Source organism: Salmo salar, chromosome 18 (assembly GCF_965601325.2).
Source record: "Salmo salar chromosome 18, fSalSal1, whole genome shotgun sequence".
Classification (NCBI taxonomy): Eukaryota; Metazoa; Chordata; class Actinopteri; order Salmoniformes; family Salmonidae; genus Salmo; species Salmo salar.
In genome coordinates, this window is record NC_138308.1 from 24535661 (window position 1) to 24558109 (window position 22449).

At 44.2% G+C, this 22449-nt stretch overlaps 1 protein-coding gene across 45 annotated transcripts in view; it reads right to left on the minus strand.

Annotated features, from left to right (window-relative positions):
* Positions 1–22449, minus strand: part of LOC106577144 (ankyrin-3) — a 164449-nt gene that overhangs the window by 94528 nt on the left and 47472 nt on the right. For 10 of the 45 annotated variants that reach the window (XM_082964838.1, XM_082964829.1, XM_082964819.1 and 7 more), the window contains exon 1: positions 20018–20571. The exons of 1 other annotated variant lie outside the window; for it this stretch is intronic. In XM_082964838.1, coding sequence (XP_082820964.1) covers positions 20018–20137 — 120 coding nt within the window. In that variant the 5' untranslated portion in view covers positions 20138–20571. Of the gene's footprint in view, positions 1–20017; positions 20575–22449 lie in introns of those variants that run through there. 34 more of the 45 variants (XM_082964836.1, XM_082964837.1, XM_082964833.1 and 31 more) reach the window with 16 other exon arrangements.

The window sequence follows — 22449 nt, forward strand, 5'->3', positions numbered from 1 at the left end:
CTGCCACTATGAGAAGCATTCTGACTTAATGTCAAGTCTGGGACTGTGTCTGGAGTTGCAGAACAGCAGTCCCTTGTGAGACAGCACCATTTTTTAAAAATGTAACCTTTATTTAACTAGGCAAGTCAGTTAATAAGAACAAATTATTATTTACAATGACGGCCTAGGAACAGTGGGTTAACTACCTTGCTCAGGGGTAGAACGACAGATTTTTACCTTGTCAGCTCGGGGATTCGATCTAGCAACCTTTCATTTACCGGTTCAACACTCTAACCACTAGGCTACCTGCCGCCCCACTAAAATAAGGCAGGCATAGAGTAGACAAATAGATGCACAGGACTGAGATTTTGACAGTCTAAAAATCTAGGTATAGACTGAAGGCTTTTTCCTTGAGTACAATTACTGGTTAATACATTTTATAATAGCAGAAAAGGAACATTGAAACTCCACCGCCAAAAACCCTTTCACTTTTAACACTGACGAATCTTCGCACACCTAGGACCCTAAAACATCTGTTGCATTTTTTCCAAAATTCAGTTCTGGTGAGTTTTTGAAGGTTTCCGTTTAAAAAAAAAAATATCAGGTTTTCACTCTCAAAATCACACTTTTTTTTAAGGAAAAAAACCAACATTAGATATTCTAAGTACACAATGTTTAAACCACATCAGGAGACAACTTTTGACATTTAGATTTGTGTGTGTAGTTAACCTTTAACTCAAGTGTGCACCAGCTAGAGACTGTTGTTGGGTTAGCGATGTTTCTGTAGCGCTCATGTGATGGCAGAGTTTGAGAAAGATGGAGAAAAATACAAATCACTGATGCATTTTGTTCATGTCTTATTATTAACTTGGGCAAATGAATGCATTTTCTATTACGTTCAATACATTTAGTTAATTTCCTAGTAATTTCAAATGTTTTCTTTGATGTTGTTGGATTCCGTGATTCCGTCCACAACATAGATTTTATAGGGCCCTACACATGTTAGCGACTATATGGAAATCTGCTTATGTGGATCAGTGAAAGTGAATGAAGTGGAGTGTGTGTAAGTGTTTCTCCCTGAACTTTGGCAGGGATATGGCAGCAGACGGGAGCGGTCCGCGAGCCATCTGTCCCCCTCTGTCTCACCACAACACCACCACAGTTAATCTGCTTTGTCTCGGTCTCCCTGACTAACACTACCGTCACAAAGACACATTCAAAATGGCTAACAAAATCAGCATCCAATATTAAACCATGATATTACATCATATTTAATCATTTCATAGAGCAAAATGGCTCAACTGCTCTTAACTAGGCCTGGTCTTAGATAATTACTACATCATGTCTGTGTGTTTAGCATACTATCTCAGTGTGTTAGACAGTGACAGAGAGAGAGAGGGGGGAGAGTGAGTGGGAGTGGGTGAGAGAGCGCGAGGGGGAGTGGGAGAGGGGAGAGAGAGAGAGCGAGATAGAGAACGAGGGGGAGAGGGAGTGGGAGAGGGGGAGAGGGAGTGAGATAGAAAGCGAGAGGGAGAGAGAGAGAGGGGGGAGAGGCAGTGGGAGGAAGGGAGGGACCGACAGAGAGACACACAGAGAGAGACAGAGAGAGAGAGAGAATTGGTACACTGTGAACACAACTGTGCATTGTCCCTGAGCTCTGCTTTTCCTGTGCATCCAGATTACAGATGATTAACTTGTGGTTAACCTCTCCTCTCACCTCTCTTATTGATCTTCTTTATCTGTTCCTTCCTGTAAACTGATCACAAGGACCTTATCCTCCACACCTTCCATATACTTTGCTTTACATGACAATGTATTTCTCATAAATGCATAGGCTAGGTTATCAGCCTTTTTTATTAACCTGGGGCAGAAATGGGTGCTGGCTGGGACAGAAAGCAACAAAAGTATGATAATGGCTGTCTGTAACAGTTTGCCCCTAAGCTACAGAAAATAATAATCTTGTGGATGGGGAAGGCACAAAGGTGTAATAACATCATGCCTTCAATCAAGGTAGATGTAGTTTTTATTTTTTAAATTATGATTTTTTTATTTCACCTTTATTTCACCTGTTTGGGATAGGGGGCAGTATTTTCACGGCCGGATAAAAAATTTACCCGATTTCATCTGGTTACTACTCCTGCCCAGAAACTAGAATGTGCATATAATTAGTAGATTTTGATAGAAAACACTCTAAAGTTTCTAAAACTGTTTGAATGGTGTCTGTGAGTATAACAGAACTCATATGGCAGGCCAAAACCTGAGAAGATTCCATACAGGAAGTGCCCTGTCTGACAATTTGTTGTCCTTCTGTTGCATCTCTATCGAAAATACAGCATCTGTGCTGTAACGTGACATTTTCTAAGGCTTCCATTGGCTCTCAGAAGGCGCCAGAAAGTGGAATGGGGTGTCTGCTGTCTCTGGGCGAAGAACAGCAGGAGAATTTGTTAGTGGTCAGCCTGGGAACAGTGAGACTGAGAGGCGCGTTCATGAGAATTCTCAATTTTTTTCTTTCAGCCTTTGAATGAATACAACATCGCCCGGTTGGAATATTATCGCTATTTTATGAGAAAAATAGCATAAAAATGGATTTTAAACAGCGTTTGACATGCTTCTAAGTACGGTAATGGAATAATTTGATTTTTTTTGTCACGAAATGCTTCGGATAGTGACCTGAACGCAGAAACAAAACGGAGCTATTTGAATATAACTATGGATTATTTGGAACCAAAACAGCATTTGTTGTTGAAGTAGAAGTCCTGCGAGTGCATTCTGACAAAGAACAGCAAAGGTAATCACATTTTTCTAAAAGTAATTCTGAGTTTAGGTTGTCCCAAACTTGGTGGGTGTCAAAATAGCTAGCCGTGATGGCCTGGCTATGTACTCAGAATATTGCAAAATGTGCTTTCGCCGAAAAGCTATTTTAAAATCTGACACCGCGATTGCATAAAGGAGTTCTGTATCTATAATTCTTAAAATAATTGTTATGTATTTTGTGAACGTTTATCATGAGTAATTTAGTAAATTCACCGGAAGTTTGCGGTGGGTATGCTAGTTCTGAACATCACATGCTAATGTAAAAAGCTGTTTTTTGATATAAATATGAACTTGATTGAACAAAACATGCATGTATTGTATAACATAATGTCCTAGGAGTGTCATCTGATGAAGATCATCAAAGGTTAGTGCTGCATTTAGCTGTGGTTTTGGTTTTTGTAACATATATGCTTGCTTTGAAAATGGCTGTGTGATTATTTTTGGCAAGGTACTCTCCTGACATAATCTAATGTTTTGCTTTCGCTGTAAAGCCTTTTTGAAATCGGACAATGTGGTTAGATTAACGAGAGTCTTGTCTTTAAAATGGTGTAAAATAGTCATATGTTTGAGAAATTGAAGTTATAGCATTTCTGAGGTATTTGTATTTCGCGCCACGCTCTACCATTGGATATTGGTGAGGCGTTCCGCTTGCAGAACGTCTGTCCTTAACCAGGTAGGGCAGTTGAGAACAAGTTCTCATTTACAACTGCGACCTGGCCAAGATAAAGCAAAGCAGTGCGACAAAAGCAACAACACAGAGTTACACACTGGATAAACAAAAATACAGTCAATAACACAATAGAAAATCTGTATACAGTGTGTGCAAATGAAGTAAGGAGGTAAGGCAATAAATAGGCCATAGTGGCGAAATAATTACAATTTAGCAATTAACACTGGAGTGATAGATGTGCAGATGAGGATGTGCAAGTAGAAATACTGGTGTGCAAAAGAGCAGAAAAAGAAATGACCAACAAAATATTTTAAGGGATTTCATCAGCATTGTCCTAATAACAAATATGCATATCATGAGATATCTATTTTGATCCATTCCTATGCTATTTTGAGCATGATTTGAACAAAGGTCTTACATACTGTATATGAGAAGACCTTGATTGGTTGGTTGCTCCTGAGTGGCACAGCTGTCTAAGGCATTGCATCTCAGTGCTAGAGGTGTCACTATAGGCCCTGGTGTGATCCTGGGCTGTATCACAACTGGCCGTGATTGGGAGTCCCATAGGGCGGAGCACAATTGGCTCAGTGTCCTCCGGGTTTGGCTGGGGTAGGCCGTCATTGTAAAATAAGTATTTGTTCTTAACTGACTTGCCTAGTTAAATAAAGATAAAATAAAAAATGAAATAAAAACTCGACAGCTACAGTCAATCTCCATTGAGGTAACAGTGATGTCTCATCATAGCTACACAGACAATTCCTGGGGTCGACAGGTCAAGGGGTCGACAGGTCAAGAAGCAACTAAGCTTCACTCTGATATGTTGAAGAGGATGCACCAAAACGACAATCTATTCTGTCTAGTTAGAGAAACCCAATGAGTTGAACAGCACTTCCACAGTCAGACAGTAACAGCCCACCAGCTTCAATGGAAACAGCCCTGGTCAGGATGAATCTTCCTGTCTCACATTCTTAATGCTCTCTCTGCTGGCTTCATCCGTCTGCCCAATCTGTGTACACCTTGTGTTTAATGTTTCTGCAAATGTGCCAAGTTTAGCTCAGGATACTTGAGATCAAATCGATACAGAGATACAGGAATATAGTCTCTCCTGAATGTTTTGTTTGGCTGTTGTTTTGCAGACAGACAATGCAAAGCGGACCTGATCCACAGTAAAGCGGAGGCTCACATGCTGCTGACTAGCCTATGCCTAATAATGGTACTAACTAGATGACGTCAGTCACTCGCTTGTCTCTAGCATGGCATAAGACAGGAGTGGAAAGTACCATTCTTCAGCCAGAGTAGGGGTATACAGTATGCATACAGTATTTATTAGGATCCCCATCACTGCCTGCAGTATGTCTATGAGACTGAGTAACATCCTCAACAGGCTACACCCTCTCTCTTTGAGCAGAGATTGCCCCAACATGACCCTGAGAGAGTTCATCAATCCCAGGGAACTGACTGGTCACCAAGGCTGAGCCGTGTGTGTGTGTGTGTGTGTGTGTGTGTGTGTGTGTGTGTGTGTGTGTGTGTGTGTGTGTGTGTGTGTGTGTGTGTGTGTGTGTGTGTGTGTGTGTGTGTGTGTGTGTGTGTGTGTGTGTGTGTGTGTACGTACGCAGGGGCATCATGCACCCAAAAATCTGAGGGAGCACAAAGTGTGAATTTTGCATTTTACAAACGCCTCAAACAGCTTTTTCCTGCAATCTAGAGTCATAATCATTATGCTTAATTCTATGTCAAAAATACTGTATGCACACTACCAGTCAAAAGTTTGGACACACCTACTCATTCAAGGGTTTTTATTTATTTTTACTATTTTCTACATTGTAGAATAATAGTGAAGACATCAAAACTATGAAATAACACATATGGAATCATGTAGTAACCAAAAAAAGTGTATATATTTTATATTTGAGATTCTTCAAAGTAGCCACCCTTTGCCTTCATGACAGCGTTGCACACTCTTGGCATTCTCTCAACCAGCTTCACCTGGAATGCTTTTCCAACAGTCTTGAAGGAGTTCCCACATATGCTGAGCACTTGTTGGCTGCTTTTCCTTCACTCTGTGGTCCAACTCATCCCAAACCATCTCAATTGGGTTGAGATTGGGTGATTGTGGAGACCAGGTCATTTGATGCAGCATTCCATCACTCTCCTTCTTGGTCAAATAGCCCTTACACAGCCGGGATGTGTGTTTTAGGTCATTATCCTGTTGAAAAATAAATGATAGTCCCACTAAGCGCAAACCAGATGGGATGGCGTATAGCTGCAGAATTCTGTGGTATCAATGCTGGTTAAGGGTGCCTTAAATTCTAAATAAATCACGGACAGTGTCACCAGCAAAGCGCCCCCACACCACCTCATGCTTCACGGTGGGAACCAAACATGCGGAGATCATCCGTTCACCTACTCTGCGTCCCACAAAGACACTGCGTTTGGAACCAAAAATTGCAAATTTGGATTCATCAGACCAAAGGACAGATTTCCACCAGTCTAATGTCCATTGCTCGTGTTTCTTGGCCCAAGCAAGTCTCTTATTATTATTGGTGTCCTTTAGTAGTGGTTTCTTTGCAGCAATTCGACCATGAAGACCTGATTCACACAGTCTCCTCTGAAATGTTGATGGTGAGATGTGTCTGTTACTTGAACTCTATTTGGGCTGCAATTTCTGAAACATCTCAAGGATGATCAATGAAAACAGGATGCACCTAAGATCAATTTCGAGTCTCATAGCAAAGGGTCTGAATACTTATGTAAATAAGGTATTTAAAAACAAATTGCTATACATTTGCAAAACATTTGAAAACCTGTTTTCACTTTGTCATCATGGGGTATTGTGTGTAGATTGATGAGGAAAATGTTTTATTTAATACATTTTACAATAAGGCTGTAACGTAACAAAATGTGGAAAAAGTCAAGGGGTCTGAATACTTTCTGAATGCACTGAATTCACACACACACACCACACACACACACACACACAAAGGACAAATCTGAGGGGGCACATGCTCCGGTGCCCCCTATGGGCATGATGCCTCTGTACGTGTGTGTGTGCGTATGTGCTTCCATACTGCCTGCTCTGTCTGCTATAGCATGTTACACCGTCAAGGTCGCAGCGGAGAGGGAAGACTAATGACCTATAATGAAACACTACCTCACATGTTAATAACAGCCAGCCAAGCATGCAATGGTACAGCTGAAGCACATGAAGCCTATCGTTTGACATCAGGGTTTTTTTTTGTACTTAATATGCCTACATGGGTCTGCTCACCAAATCTATCAAAATCATTCAGAAACGAAATGACAATAAATCATACATTTTAACAATCATTGCTAAATCAAGATAGGTACCATAATGCCACTGTCAGAAAAACAGACACTCAAACTGTCAGGTCACGTCTTGTTTTCTACCCCACCCCTATCACAGCTCACCTTCAAATGTCTCCTATAGGAAATACACACAGCAGCACCCTCGCATACAATCAGCCATTTGCAGCCGCCAGACACATAGTGCTCAAAATGGCCGCCTTCTGGCTAACAACGTTACTAGTTTCATTGGCACTCATGGAGCACTAGGATCATTACCCCCGTCATTCAGTTCAGCCTTCATATCTTACATCTTAGGCCATTATTTCATTCTTGCCCTGAAAGAATAGGATCCATATTGAAATTAATGTAATCAACAAAGTAGGCCAACAGTAATGATCAAAAAGAAACTCCTGGCAGCACGAGGGCTATAGTGTTTTTTCTACCATTGGAAACCTGGTTAGTGTTTTAATTGAGAAGGACCTAGGTGATTAAAGCATCTTCAATGCAACCCTTGCTACTGGCCCAGCCATTTGCTTGTCAAGAGCCTTCACACTCTCAAGATGGCTGACAGCTGACACGGACAGAGTCCGCACTAACGCCTTGACTCATATCTCACTGTATGAACGACATCCATACTTACAGTAGTAGTGACTGTTGTCCAAGCATACTGTTGTTTCTCTCACAGCAGGGTGTCACTCAATATAGGCTACTGTACATTGATGATGGGAGAGCTGTAGCAATCACAATACAGTCTAACAACTGTGATGTTCATGTTAAAAGAGTGTGTGCCCCTTTAAGAGCGCACAAGACTCATGGTCTAAGGGAGAGATAACCAGAGGGAGGAACAGAAAATACAATGTAAGAGTACAGGACAGAATGTAAATAAATGAGCCCAGGGTTCACATATTAATCACACTGGATTCCCCTCTATGAACAGCTACATCACAGCACCCAAAACAACACACTCTGAACCAAAAATAGCATCTGTGATTGTCATTCTGAATTGATGCACCATCTAGGCCTATATGCTGGAATAGTGAGTGGTTTACTGTAAATGTTACTTCTGGCTATGTGCTTTTTCCAACTAGCTCTCACAGTCTTACATCAGACTTAGACGTTCATCCATGTTTCTCAAATTTCAAAGTTGTTCCAAACGTCAAATTTCAAGAGTGTTTAAGATTAAGTTTAGGCATAAACTCCAAATGTTTAAGGTTAGGATTAAGTTTAGGCATTAACTCCCTAATATTAAGGTTAGGCATTAACTCCAAATGGTTAAGGTAAGGATTAAGGTTTGGGATCGGCTTAAAACGAAAATATTTGTAAAGAAAACTATATTGCTGGATTTGAACTTGCAACCTTTGGAATCAGAGACAAATGCTTCTGCCCATCCGCCACCACCAACAACACCAACACCAACACCCTAGCAAATCTGAAACCTACTTGAAGGTAACAGCACTCACTGCTGCCCCTAGTGGCCGATTTCCATGTCATTTACCAATGTCCTCAGATATGGATGGGCGTCCAATACTGAATACTCACCTTCTCCTTGTATCAACCTGGTTCTCTTCCTTTATCCATCTCCCCTCTCTGTATTTCATCTGTTTCTCCCCTCTCTATCCTTTCTCTTGCCAAGTCTTTTCCTTCATGTTCCTCTGCCTCTTTTCAAGCTCTATACTTGCCCTTGCTATCATTGATTGATTCCTAACACAGACCAGTGAGCTCAGAGGGCATTTGAACTCAAAGACAAAAGATACATTCTGGTCATTGTACAGCCAAAGGAACCAAACATCCATCAAGCCTATGGAGACCAGAGAAACAGTCTACACAGGCACTTTGTTTTGAACTACTGTAATGAAAATAAAATAAAAAGTTGAACCTATACCCTTCCATATTAAATGTAAATACTCAGTAGCAGTCTTTACTTTGTAGAAAGGATTCTGTACAGTCATTTCTCACATCTATGTGACTGTTTTTGCACTTCTTAAATACAACACCATCAAACAATAAGCGCTGACTGTTGACCAGAGGCTCTGTAGCATCTGTTGAAAGTGCTGGTATTGAATAATTCAGCATCAAACATGAATTAGCCCGAGTGCTTTGCTTTCTCCGTCTCTGGCAGATGCTGTTCCCACACAACTGATGAGGCTTGGACTGGGGCTCTGTCTGAATTTGTTCAGCTGCGCTGGTCATTGTACTGTGAGAATGTGTGTGTGCGCGTGTGCATAGTAAGGACTCAAACACTGCAGTGACCACAGGCTCATTCCACTGATATATGACATAAGGAAGAATACTTTATACACAACAATGGTAATACCATTCCCACCTTGAAGCCATAATCAACCTTTCCCTAACTGTAAATCCTTTTTTATTTTATTGAACTTTTATTGATACAGGGTGGGTCACCATTGAGACCAGGGTCTCATTTGCAAAGGAGCCCTGTGAACATGAGCATACAATAAATAATATCAATACAGAAAATATAACAAGATTCATCAAAACAAACAACTCTCACATATCACCTCCCTTGAACTCTAAACTGTTCAATGGAGACCGGCGAGTCTGATTTCAAGGTGGCCTGAAGGCTATTCAATGAACTGGGGGCATAAAAACGAAAAGCATTTTCCCCCCAGGTCAGTGTAGACCCGCATGACCTCCAGAAGCAGCCAGTCCAGAGAGCTGGACTGAAAATGTCTGGATCTCCAGTTAATACGTGAGCTGAGATAGTGGGGGAGTCTCTGAAGAACTGCTTTATATACAAAAAGTAAATAAATGCTGGGCCCTTCTGGTAGTCAGAGACTTCCAGCCAACAGATCTATACAAAATGCAGTGATGTGTATGAAAATTGTCCCCAGTGATAAAAAAACAGTGCTGAGTGAATCTAAACGTTTTAAAGCAGAGGCTGTCGCATGCATGAAGATTGTCACCATAATCAAGTACTGAGAGAAGTGTTGCTTGAACCATCTTCCTTCTACTTTCCAAAGTGAGGCAGAATTTATTTATATAAAACAATCTTAATTCTCAACTTTTTTTGTCAGTTTTTCAATGTGTGTTTTAAAAGAGAGCTTATCCTCAATCCAAATATCCAAGTACTTATAATTGGGAACTTGCTCAATTTGGGACCCCTTCAATGTGCAAATACGCAGGTCCTCAGGGTTAATATTACAAGACCTAGAGAACAAAAAAAACTTGGTTTTATTAGCATTTAGCACTAGTTTAAGATCAGTAAGTCAAAACCATGCTGAAGGTCATGAATGGGCTCTATACTGAGGAGGCACATGAGTAAATAACTATCATCCACGTAGAGATGAATGTTACAGCTTTGAACAGATATTATTTATATAAATAGTGAAGAGAACAGGTCCCATAATCGACCCCTACGGCACACCTTTTGTAATATTGAGGAAACTAGATATGATACCATCAGTAAGCACCCATTGTGCCCTGTCCGTTAGATAGCACTAGAACCAATTGCAAGATGCCTGATCTTGGCCTATTTCAGACAATCTATGAACAAGTAAGAAGTGGTCAACCGTATGAAAAGCCTTCGACAGGTCAATAAATAAGGAAACACAGTGATTTTTATGGTCTAAACAATATAGACAAGCGTAGCCGCTGAAAAAGTGCTAAAACCAGATTGGTACTCATTAAAACAGAATGAGAAGTTTAAAAGTTCTAATCTGAGCGTTGGCCAGGGACTCTACACTACAGCACAGAGGAGCACAGTGTAGTTCTGTGGATCAGTGTTATCTGCTGGTCGACAAAACCCACTGCTTTTCTCTTTCTCCACCTATCACAGTACTCTCATGTGACACATATTCTAGAAATTTTACAATTTCCATGCTGGATCACATTACTCCGCTACAAAGACGCTGTCCATTCCATGCTCAATTGTATCCAAGAGAAAACATGATTTGTCGTCCACAAAAGGCAGCTTTTGTCCATACAGTGATGCAGAAGTTTGTGTCTGAGACAAACTCAAAACCAGGTAATGATATAGCATAAAACTGTCCAATCAATTGAGTCAGTCTGGTGAAGAGCAGGGCGTGATAGATGTAAAGCAAAATGGACCCAGCTCTCTATTCAACATGACTATCAAGGACCAGCGAATAAGGTGGTACAAATATATACAAAAAGAAACATCTATTAATAGGGATGGACTTTTAAAGCTGTCAAATGCTAGGAAGAACTAGGATCACAGAATCAAATTGAAAAGCAATCTCTTCATATGTAAAATAGAAACAAAGACTAACCAAATAAATGCTGAAACATTGGATGCCATTGTGTGAGACATCCTGAGTGTTGTGCAACACAAACACCTGGGAGTAGTAGATAAGGAGGTAGCTGGAGAGACAGAATGCATTTTTCTCTAAGCATGAATGTCTCTGATCCCTCCCAGAGGGAGCTGACTGTGGAGGAGTGTCTGCTCTGTGATTATCATCGATCTGCCCTCAACACAGCCCATTTCCAGCCCCGGTCGGGACACAGGGCCAGGCTCCGACTGGCTGACTCTGCCCACAAAGATAGGCCTATATCTGGGGACCAAGGACGCCAAGAGTGGGTGGAAGAACCAGGGTTTTAAACGCACAAGGTCAAATGATCAAATATAGGCCTAGAGTCTGCCCTCAACACAGCCCATTTCCAGTCTCGGTCGGGACACAGGGTCAGGCCACGACTGGCTGACTCTGCCCACAAATAGAGGCCTTTTCTGGGGACCAAGGACACCAAGAGTGGGTGGTAGAACCAGGGTTTAAAAAGCACATGGTCAAATGATCAAATATAGGTCTAGAGTCTAAATAATGTTCAAATGATACAAAAGACAGTGAATATATTTAGGGATTTTTGTCATCATCTTGCATGGCTCTAACAGACGGCTAGTGAAATATTATGGTGCGAGTGCAAATTCTTTTTCTTTTCTCCCTCCGCCTTGTGGTACAAGAGATCAATTGAGAAGCCAATTACAATGAGGGGAAAAAGTATTTGATCCCCTGCTGATTTTGTACGTTTTCCCACTGACAAAGAAATGATCAGTCTATCATTTTAATGGTAGGTTTATTTGAACAGTGAGAGACAGAATAACAACAACAAATTCCAGAAAAACGCATGTCAAAAAATGTTATAAAATGATTTGCATTTTAATGAGGGAAACAAGTATTTGACCCCTCTGCAAAACATGACTTAGTACTTGGTGACAAAAGCCTTGTTGGCAATCACAGAGCTCAGACGTTTCTTGTAGTTGGCAACCAGGTTTGCACACATCTCAGGAAGGATTTTGTCCCACTCCTCTTTGCAGATCTTCTCCAAGTCATTAAGGTTTCGAGGCTGACGTTTGGCAACTCGAACCTTCAGCTCCCTCCACAGATCTTCTATGGGATTAAGGTCTGGAGACTGGCTTCTTCTTGAGCCAGTCCTTTGTTGCCTTGGCCGTGTGTTTTGGGTCATTGTCATGCTGGAATACCCATTCACGACCCATTTTCAATGCCCTGGATGAGGGAAGGAGGTTCTCACCCAAGATTTAACGGTACATGGCCCCGTCCATTGTCCCTTTGATGCGGTGAAGTTGTCCTGTCCCCTTGGGAGAATAACACCCCCAAAGCATAATGTTTCCACTTCCATGTTTGACGGTGGAGATGGTGTTCTTGGGGTCATAGGCAGCATTCCTCCTCCTCCAAACACAGCGAGTTGAGTTGATGCCAAAGACCTCCATTTTGGTCTCATCTGACCACAACACTTTCACCCAGTTGTCCTCTGAATCATTCAGATGTTCATTGGTAAACTTCAGACGGGCATGTATATGTGCTTTCTTGAGCAGGGGGACCTTGCGGGCGCTGCAGGATTTCAGTCCTTCACGGCGTAATGTGTTACCAATTGTTTTCTTGGTGACTATGGTCCCAGCTGCCTTGAGATCATTGACAAGATCCTCCCGTGTAGTTCTGGGCTGATTCCTCACCGTTCTCATGATCATTGCAACTCCACGAGGTGAGATCTTGCATGGAGCCCCAGGCCGAGGGAGATTGACAGTTCTTTTGTGTTTCTTCCATTTGCGAATAATCGCACCAACTGTTGTCACCTTCCCACCAAGCTGCTTGGCGATGGTCTTGTAGCCCATTCCAGCCTTGTGTAGGTCTATAATCTTTTCCCTGGCATCCTTGGAGAGCTCTTTGGTCTTGGCCATGGTGGAGAGTTTGGAATCTGATTGCTTGATTGCTTCTGTGGACTGGTGTCTTTTATACAGGTAACAAGCTGAGAGTAGGAGCACTCCCTTTAAGAGTGTGCTCCTAATGTGCTCCTTTTTTCCCTCACTGTATGCTATAACACATGAAATATGTAAAGGAAAACCTACAAGACAAACAGTCTTGCTTTAGTAGTGCTACTGATGGGATAGTGGCGGGTGGTTAGCTACAAATGAAGCTGAGGTAGACAGAGGCCAGAGGGGGGTAGGGTGTGTATGGGGAGGGAGGGAGGTAGGGTGTGGGGAGGGAGGGAGGGTAGGGTAGGGTGTGTGTAGGGAGGGAGGGTAGGGTGTGTGTGGGGAGGGGGGGAAGGTAGGGTATGTGTGGGGAGGGAGGTTAGGGTGTGTGTGGGGAGGGAGGTTAGGGTGTGTGTGGGGAGGGAGGTTAGGGTGTGTGTGGGGAGCGAGGGAAGGTAGGGTATGTGGGGAGGGAGGTTAGGGTGTGTGTGGGGAGGGAGGTTAGGGTGTGTGTGGGGAGGGAAGGTAGGGTGTGTGTGGGGAGGGAGGGAGGGTAGGGTGTGTGTGGAGAGGGAGGGTAGGGTGTGTGTGGGGAGGGAAGGTAGGGTGTACGTGGAGAGGGAGGGAGGGTAGGGTGTATGTTGGGAGGGAGGTTAGGGTGTGTGTGGGGAGGGAGGGTAGGGTGTGTGTGGAGAGGGAGGGTAGGGTATGTGTGGAGAGGGAGGGAGGGTATGTGTGGGGAGGGAGGGAGGGTATGTGTGGAGAGGGAGGGAGGGTAGGGTGTGTGTGGAGAGGGAGGGAGGGTAGGGTGTGTGTGGGGAGGGAGGGAGGGTAGGGTATGTGTGGAGAGGGAGGGAGGGTAGGGTATGTGTGGAGAGGGAGGGAGGGTAGGGTATGTGTGGAGAGGGAGGGAGGGTATGTGTGGGGAGGGAGGGAGGGTAGGGTGTGTGTGGGGAGGGAAGGTGGGTTATGTGAGGGTAGGGAGGAAAGGTAGGGTAGGTGTGGGGAGGGAGGTTAGGGTGTGTGTGGGGAGGGAGTGTAGGGTGTGTGGGGAGGGAAGGTAGGGTGTATGTGGAGAGGGAGGGAGGGTAGGTTGTGTGTGGGTAGGGAGGGTAGGGTAGTGTTGTATGGGGAGGGAGGGAGGGAGGGTAGGGTAGTGTGGGGAGGGAAGGTAGGGTGTATGTGGAGAGGGAGGGAGGGTAGGGTGTGTGGAGAGGGAGGGAGGGTAGGGTGGGTGGAGAGGGAGGGAGGGTAGGGTAGGGTATGTGTGGGGAGGGAGGGTAGGGTGTGTGTGGAGAGGGAGGGAGGGTAGGGTTGTATGGGGAGGTAGGGTATGTGTGGGGAGGGAGGGAGGGAGGGTATGTGTGGGGAGGGAAGGAGGGTATGTGTGGGGAGGGAGGGAGGGTAGGGTATGTGTGGGGAGGGAAGGAGGGTATGTGTGGGGAGGGAGGGAGGGTAGGGTATGTGTGGGGAGGGTGTATGGGGAAGGGGTGGATAGAGTTGCCTCTACCAATGCAGGCACATAGAATGTGTCCCATGGGTCAGAATACTGGTGTGAGGGACAGTTTAACTACAACAGGAGGGGTTATTAGAGAGGTGAGGGTATGGGACTATCATGTTCTGCACACACACACACACACACACACACACACACACACACACACACACACACACACACACACACACACACACACACACACACACACACACACACACACACACACACACACACACACACACACTAGAGCGTGGGGGTTTGGCTGGAGAGTGAGGGGGATGGGGGAGCATGGTCGAGGGTGTTTGTGTGTTTGGGGCTGGGCCAGCATGTTTAGCAGCCTGATGGAGGAGGCCTTGATTCACCGTGGGGGATTAATGCTTGTGATGATGGTGGGGCAGGGGGAAGAAAGGGAAGCTTACAGCACAAGCATCGGTGCACATGCCCTGCTTCTATCGTTGGTGGGTGCTGATGAATGGCCCCAAGATCTGGGATTTTACTTTCTGTATGGGTGTGTGTGTGTATGAGCGAGTGCATATGGAGGACAGTCCTTGTAAGAGAGAAGAGGAGAGGGGGTTTCAGGGCGAGTGGAGAAAGGGGGGTTGGGGGACCCGTGCCGGGAAGCGCAGGCAGACAGGCTGTGGGGGAGGAGGTGGGTTTAGCTGGTAGATACTGTTGATGGGGGTTCATCACTGAATTAATGTGTGTGTGTGTGTGTGTGTGTGAGTGAGCTCAACTCTTCAAATGCAGAACATCCTTATGGTACTTCAGCAGCCTCCTCCTAATGCCTGCCTCCAGCTCTTTACTCCCCATTTCTAGTCATTTCCTCTACCACATTTTCTACTATCCTCAGTTCACTACCGCACCCGTACTTCTCTTTGCTTCACCTCTTCCTCGTTTCGCGTCTTTTCACCTTTCCATTCTTCTCCTGTCCTGCCATCTCATCTCCTCAGCCATCCCTCCTTTCTCCTCTCCTTTCTTGACCCCATCATGTCCGATCCTGGGCACATCATTAAAGGATTATGCCAAGACTTCATGTTTGTATTTTCACTCTTCAGAGAAAATGTCAGGAAGCTGTTGTCTTAATAAATTACAAGAAAAAAAGACAAGATGGAGAGTCTTGCAGTTGAAGCTCTCTCATGTAGACAGAAATCTGATACACCTCACGGCAAACTTACATCAGAGATCCAGAGTTTATGCGCACACAGCATCAGCATCTCCTGCTCAATACAGCCTCTACGAGTCAGAGGCAGCCTCTACGAGACAGAGGCCGCCTCTACGAGACAGAGGCCGCCTCTACGAGACAGAGTGATGACAGCAGCAACAGAATAACAACGTATCACGGAGCAGAGAGAAGAGAAAAGAAGACGCCAATCACCTTCAAATGACCTTTAGGCCTAGCAACATCGCGCTCTCCCCCTCTCTCACTGTCCATCTCAGACGACACCCAGAACATGGCGGATTTTGATAACAACATGAAAGCCACACAATAGACCATTTTTTACGGTAACATATTCTGTGTTCTATTCCACTACACCAGAACCAATTCTAGTCACTTCCAATCTCTAGCGTACCGTAGAGAATACATGGGTTATGGCATACCATCCCTGTAGGACAAACACACCAGTCTGGTGTAGATCCAGTTACATCTTTACTGGTAAATCACCCCAGCACTCAGCTCTCCCGGACCCCTCAGACGACTGAGCCGCTCGATCGATAATTAAAATGATCCCTATTACAGCGTCTCACAGGCCCCTTGGAGACTGAATATATTGCAGTGAGATAGAGAGCCATATACAGAATAGGGTGATGTATTGTAGATTGAAGGGTTGAGGAACAGCATTTCAAGGACCATGGGTAACAGTCTAGTGTTCGCTGTAAAGAAATGGCTAAAGGGCTTAGGAGGTGCCAGCATATTGAATGCAACTGAACAAAAGCAATCAATGATGAGATCAAATAAAGGGTTTCCTTCGTTTTAACCAGAATTGTTGAAGCACACTAGCACAGTAGGCTATTTCTGAAAAGCAGTGCTGGACAGAGGTTTGTGTGCCTGTGGGGCAGTTTCAGTTTAGCAGTTTAGCATTTAGTTTGATGAGTGACCTGCCCATTTGACTGATGAGGGCTTTCTCTTGGTCACAATTGCCCCTCTGGGACTGGTCCTCGATCAGCCACAACACACACAGCAATTCTCCTTTAGCGGGTTAAGGATGGACCATTCTCTCTCCCTACACATATTATAGACTCTTGTGGGAGGGGGAGGGGGACAGAGAGGAACGAATGCTCGTTCTGCCTTTGTTTCGCTTGCCCCAAAACAGAGAGAAATGTGTGCGAGTAAAGGCATCAGCATGCTTCAGTTTGTACTGAATAGTACTTTGTCCATTTTGAGATGCCGTAGACAGAAAATAGTCAGAATTAATCTAAAATAACTCAAGAAATCTGTCATTTAATTTTATGTTTTGGCCGAAGAGATCTTAGCTGTGCAATTTTACATATAACTAAGATATTTGGTACAGTATTTCTCAATTAAAAAATGTGCATGAAAATGAGTCGTCTCTCGTTGAATGACAACAAACACTTTATTGAAGAATCTCGACTTGTCTCCACCCCCCCAGGTGTCACCCATCTTCCCAATTATCCCCTGTGTATTTTTACCTGTGTTCTCTGTCTGTTTGTTGCCAATTCGTCTTGTTCGTTCAAGCTTATCAGCATTTTTCCTGTCAGCGCCTATCGTTTCACAGCCTCTTTTTGCTAGTCCTCCCGGTTTTGACCTTTGCCTGTCCTGACCCTGTACCCGCCAGCCTGACCTCTCTGCCTGATCCTGAGCCTGCCTGCTGTCCTGTACCTTTTTTCCACCTCTGGATTACTGAACCTTGCCTGTCCCTGACCCTGAGTCCGCCTGCCGTCCTGTACCTTTGCCTTACCCTGGATTTGCGACCCCTGCCTGCCTTGACTTGTCTTTGCCTGCCCCGTTTGCTACAATAAACAGTGTTACTTTGACAGTCTGCATCTGGGTCTTACCTTGATTCCTGATAGAGAGACAGAGAGGATTGGGGACACATTTTGTGAGCTACACATGCTTAGTCTGGTAAGAGGAGGATGAGTGCCTCCAGTCGTCCCTCAAGGCTGCTTCCTCCTCTCCTTCTCCTCTCTAACACCTACAGCAGTCTCTTCTTACTACTGTTGCTGTAGCCAAGCTCTTAGGGAATCTGCAAGCTTTTTGCTATGTCTCAGAGATAATAACAATTTAAGTAAAGGTGGTATGATAACCTGTATGATAAGGTAACAGTGACCCCTCTCCTAGTGCCAGCTCTGGGCTTGAATACCCTGACCTCTCCCCTGATCCCCCTCACTGTGTGTGTCAGTAGGAGGTGTTCTTTCCACTGGCAGGCTACGATACCTCCATGCACAGCAGCTCCTTCTGGGGTGAGGAAGGTTAGTGGTCCCCTCTGCCAAAAGCAATCCTCCAGACACCTCCACTCCATTAGGCCCGTACAGCACTGAGTGAAGGCTGATAAGAGAGGCAGGCGGGCGCCTCAGTCAGCAATTTTCCTCTATCTCACCTCCTCTCTCACTACTTCTTTCTCTCTCTCCTAATCTTTCTCTCACTCCTTCTCTTTTACTCTCTCCCCCACTCTTTCCTTCTCTTTCTCTCTCCCATCGGGTATTGTTGGAGGGCCACCAGACAGTAGTAAATGATGCAGGCCAAGCTCAGCCAAGCCCATCAGGTACTTAAGCAATAAGGAACAAGAGGGTGTGGTATAGCCAATATACCACGGCTAAGGGTGGTTATTTTGTACGGCGCAACGCAGACTGCCTGGATACAGCTATTAGCCATGGTATATTGGCCATATACCACACACTCCCGAGGTGCCTTATTGTGATTATAAACTGGTAACCAACGTAATCAGAGCAGTAAAAATACACATTCTGTCATACCCGTGGTATACTGTCTGATATACCATGGCTGTCAGCCAATCAGCATTCAGGACTCGAACCAACCAGTTTATAATGTAGAATAGAACAGGATCTGAGATTGACTGGCTAATACTGTAGTGTAGACTGGCTAATACTGTAGTGTAGAAAAGCAAAGGTTTGAGGGTCCTGTGTGTTTGTTATGAGGGTCCTCTGTGTCTCAGTTGGTAGAGCATGGAGCTTACAATGCCAGGGTTGTGGGTTTGATTCTCACAGGGGACCAGTACAAAAAAATGAAAAATGTATGCACTCACTACTGTATAAGAGTGTCTGCTAAATGACTAAAATGCAAATGTAAAATTAGATGTGCATTAAACACATTTCCATTTCTGCCTATCAACAAAAGGAGCATGTGAGGTGTCTGTGCATTTCTTTGTGAGAGAGAGAGAAAGAGAGAGAGAGAGAGAGAGAGAGAGAGAGAGAGAGAGAGAGAGAGAGAGAGAGAGAGAGAGAGAGAGAGAGAGAGGGAGGGAGGAAGAAGCATGAGGACAGGAGGAAGGACACAGCTCGGAGGAGAAAGGGGAAACTGATTATCTGAATGGAGCGTGCTATACTTGCAGGCAATCAATAAATGGAGAAGAGCTCCCTCAGCCCGACATGAAATATGAGTCTCTATAATAATAATAATAATTATAACAATATCCCTCATGGACATCAGGAACACACACACAAAAGCAAAGATAATGTACACAATCAAAATAAATTCAATCATCCACCTTTAAGGTTTTTGTTCAAAAATAATATTTTCATAGATGTAAAAAATACATTGTCTATGTTAGAGTCAAATAACCATCTATTGTGCATAAATAGAAGCGACTGCCCATTAACACAAAGACAATAAATGTCAGTCCTATTGAACAGATCTCATGGGTGAAATAATTGCATCCAGTAAACATCAAGCAGTGGACGCTTTACTTCCAGCAAGACATTCTCTAGCTATTTATGACTTCAACCTATTTGTCCAGCAAAACCAGAACCATGTGCATATAGCAGATACAAGAGCAAGCATTAACCCACGTGTATTCTCCTCCATCATATGGAAAGCTTTTCCATCAATAAATAACAGAAATATGCATTATATATGGACGTCTGTGTATCCAGCTGCACACAGATACTCTCGACTGGACCACAACACAACCACATGCCCGGAACAGTACAGAACTCTTTGGATCACTAATGAACCAGGATTAGTTTGGATCAGTACCATACCCCTGTCCATTTGATAAGCTGTAAGATCAAGGTTTTTGAATCCGCAAACTGAGAGATGCTGATTTTGGAGTATAACAGTGGCGGTTATGCTGTAGTATTTGGGGGAGCCCTGTGCTTAGCTGTAGATTAGACAATAGTGTTAGACAGCATAAGGGCCAGATGCCAAGTACGACCTTACCACTACGCACCACGAACAAGGCCCCAGGCTGATGCTTAACTAACAGGTGAAATTCAACAAGGTTACATGCACGCGAGCGCACACACACACACACTACATTGAATGCATGGCAGCTTAGCGACATGAGAGAATTGTGTGTGTGTGTGCTGCCCATATGAACACAATGGGGATGTGGCTGAGCAGGGAGTCTCGCTCCAGTGAAAGTACCTTTCTCTTTTGTTCCCGGGACGCTAGTTTCTTAATTCTCCTTTTCTTTTCTTTCTCATCCTCGATAGCATTGACATCCACGTCCCGGTTCTTCTTCAATGCGGAGGCTGCGTGAGCCATGGCGGAATACAAAAAAAACGGTAGAAATCCCAGGGAAGTGGAAGCCAACGATCTCAGAGAAAAAGATAAGGAAAGGGAAAAAGAGTTCCGTCCTGCTGACAAGGAGAGTGTCGGAGGATAAGGGTAGGCAGGAGAAAAGAGGAGAAAACGTTTCCTCCTGTTTCTGTGTCAACCTCTGTCAGTGTAGAATCCAGGAGCGAGAGAGCCACGAGCATCACCAGGCACAGAGGTGGAGAGGAGAGAAACGGTTACTACGGTAACCACGCTCTGTTTCTAGCCGTCCTCTTCACGTTCCCCTCCTGGTCCATGGCAGTACCTGGGCTGGTGCTCCGCGTGGATCTCTGTGTGTGTATGTGTGTGTGTGTGTGTGTGTGTGTGTGTGAGAGAGAGAAAGAGTGTGAGTGTGTGTCTGTGTGTATGAATGGAGTGTGAGGGAGCCAGCTGGGGTAGGCAGGGAGGGGGGGGATAGAGGGAGTGTGAGGGATCTACGGCTATGAGTCTGTGTGTGTGTGTGTGTGTGTGTGTGTGTGTGTGTGTGTGTGTGTGTGTGTGTGTGTGTACTTCTCCCCGACCCACCAGCTGGAAGTGCCCAAGTGAGAGATGGGATGGGGGAGAAAGTGTAGAGGACGGACTGAAGGGGGAGGTTGGATGGTGCTGATGGTAATTTTCTGTATCTCTCCCACACTCACACACACAGGTGGGAAGGGAAGAGGCAAAATACCTATCCATTCTTTTTTTTCTCAATAAAATCTGTTATTGTACAACAGAGGCTGATCCTATAACTTTGGAATACTAATTGCTGACTGTGTCTATTAAAGAATGACAACTTCCATTTGGTCATACATTATGAAAAAAAGTAGAAAAGGTCCTACTGAGTACTGACATACTAATGCTAATGCTGAGAGGAACTGACATACTAATGCTAATGCTGAGAGGAACTGACATACTAATGCTAATGCTGAGAGGAACTGACATACTAATGCTAATGCTGAGAGGAACTGACATACTAATGCTAATGCTGAGAGGAAACTGACATACTAATGCTGAGAGGAACTGACATACTAATGCTAATGCTGAGAGGAAACTGACATACTAATGCTAATGCTGAGAGGAACTGACATACTAATGCTAATGCTGAGAGGAAACTGACATACTAATGCTGAGAGGAACTGACATACTAATGCTAATGCTGAGAGGAAACTGACATACTAATGCTAATGCTGAGAGGAAACTGACATACTAATGCTAATGCTGAGAGGAAACTGACATACTAATGCTAATGCTGAGAGGAAACTGACATACTAATGCTGATAGGAAACTGACATACTAATGCTGATGCTGAGAGGAAACTGAAAACGAATGCTAATGCTGAGAGGAAACTGACATACTAATGCTGATGCTGAGAGGAAACTGACATACTAATGCTGATGCTGAGAGGAAACTGACAAACTAATGCTGATGCTGAGAGGAAACTGGCTTACTAATGCTAATGCTGAGAGGAAACTGACATACTAATGCTGAGAGGAAACCGACATACTAATGCTGAGAGGAAACCGACATACTAATGCTGAGAGGAAACTGACATACTAATGCTGAGAGGAAACTGACATACTAATGCTGAGAGGAAACTGACATACTAATGCTGATGCTGAGAGGAAACTGACATACTAATGCTGAGACGAAACTGACAAACTAACGCTGAGAGAAAACTGACATACTAATGCTGAGAGGAAACTGACATACTAATGCTGAGCGAGGAAACTGACATACTAATGCTGAGAGGAAACTGACATACTAATGCTAATGCTGAGAGGAAACTGACATACTAAGACCCTGACTACACCGCTCACGTCGCGTGCGCGAGCGTTGCAAATTACATTTAGAAATCTATATTATTCAATTATTGCACCCACACTGCTCGCGAGCGTCTGCGCTCAAATAGAAATCAGTTCTATTTGTGACACAGATTGCTGTGCAAGTCCTGCCTCTCCCATCTCCCTATTGGTTTATAGAAGCAGATACCCACGTGCCATCTCCTCATTGGTTATACCCACGTGGGTGATTGAAAGACGAACTGTGTTGTCGGTCGTCGTGGTAATACTATGAAAGTTTAGATGCTAATCACCATATAAGTTCAAAAAAGAAAAAGCCTGGAAGGAGGAGAGATGACTCGAAATGATTCGGTTGGCCGTTTTATGTGTGGATTAATTGTCGGAGTAGAGGACCTTGTGCATTTCAGGTAAAATAATAACTCAATGTTTATATCCCAGGACAAATTAGCTAGCAACAGCAAGCTAGCTAAATAGGACAAA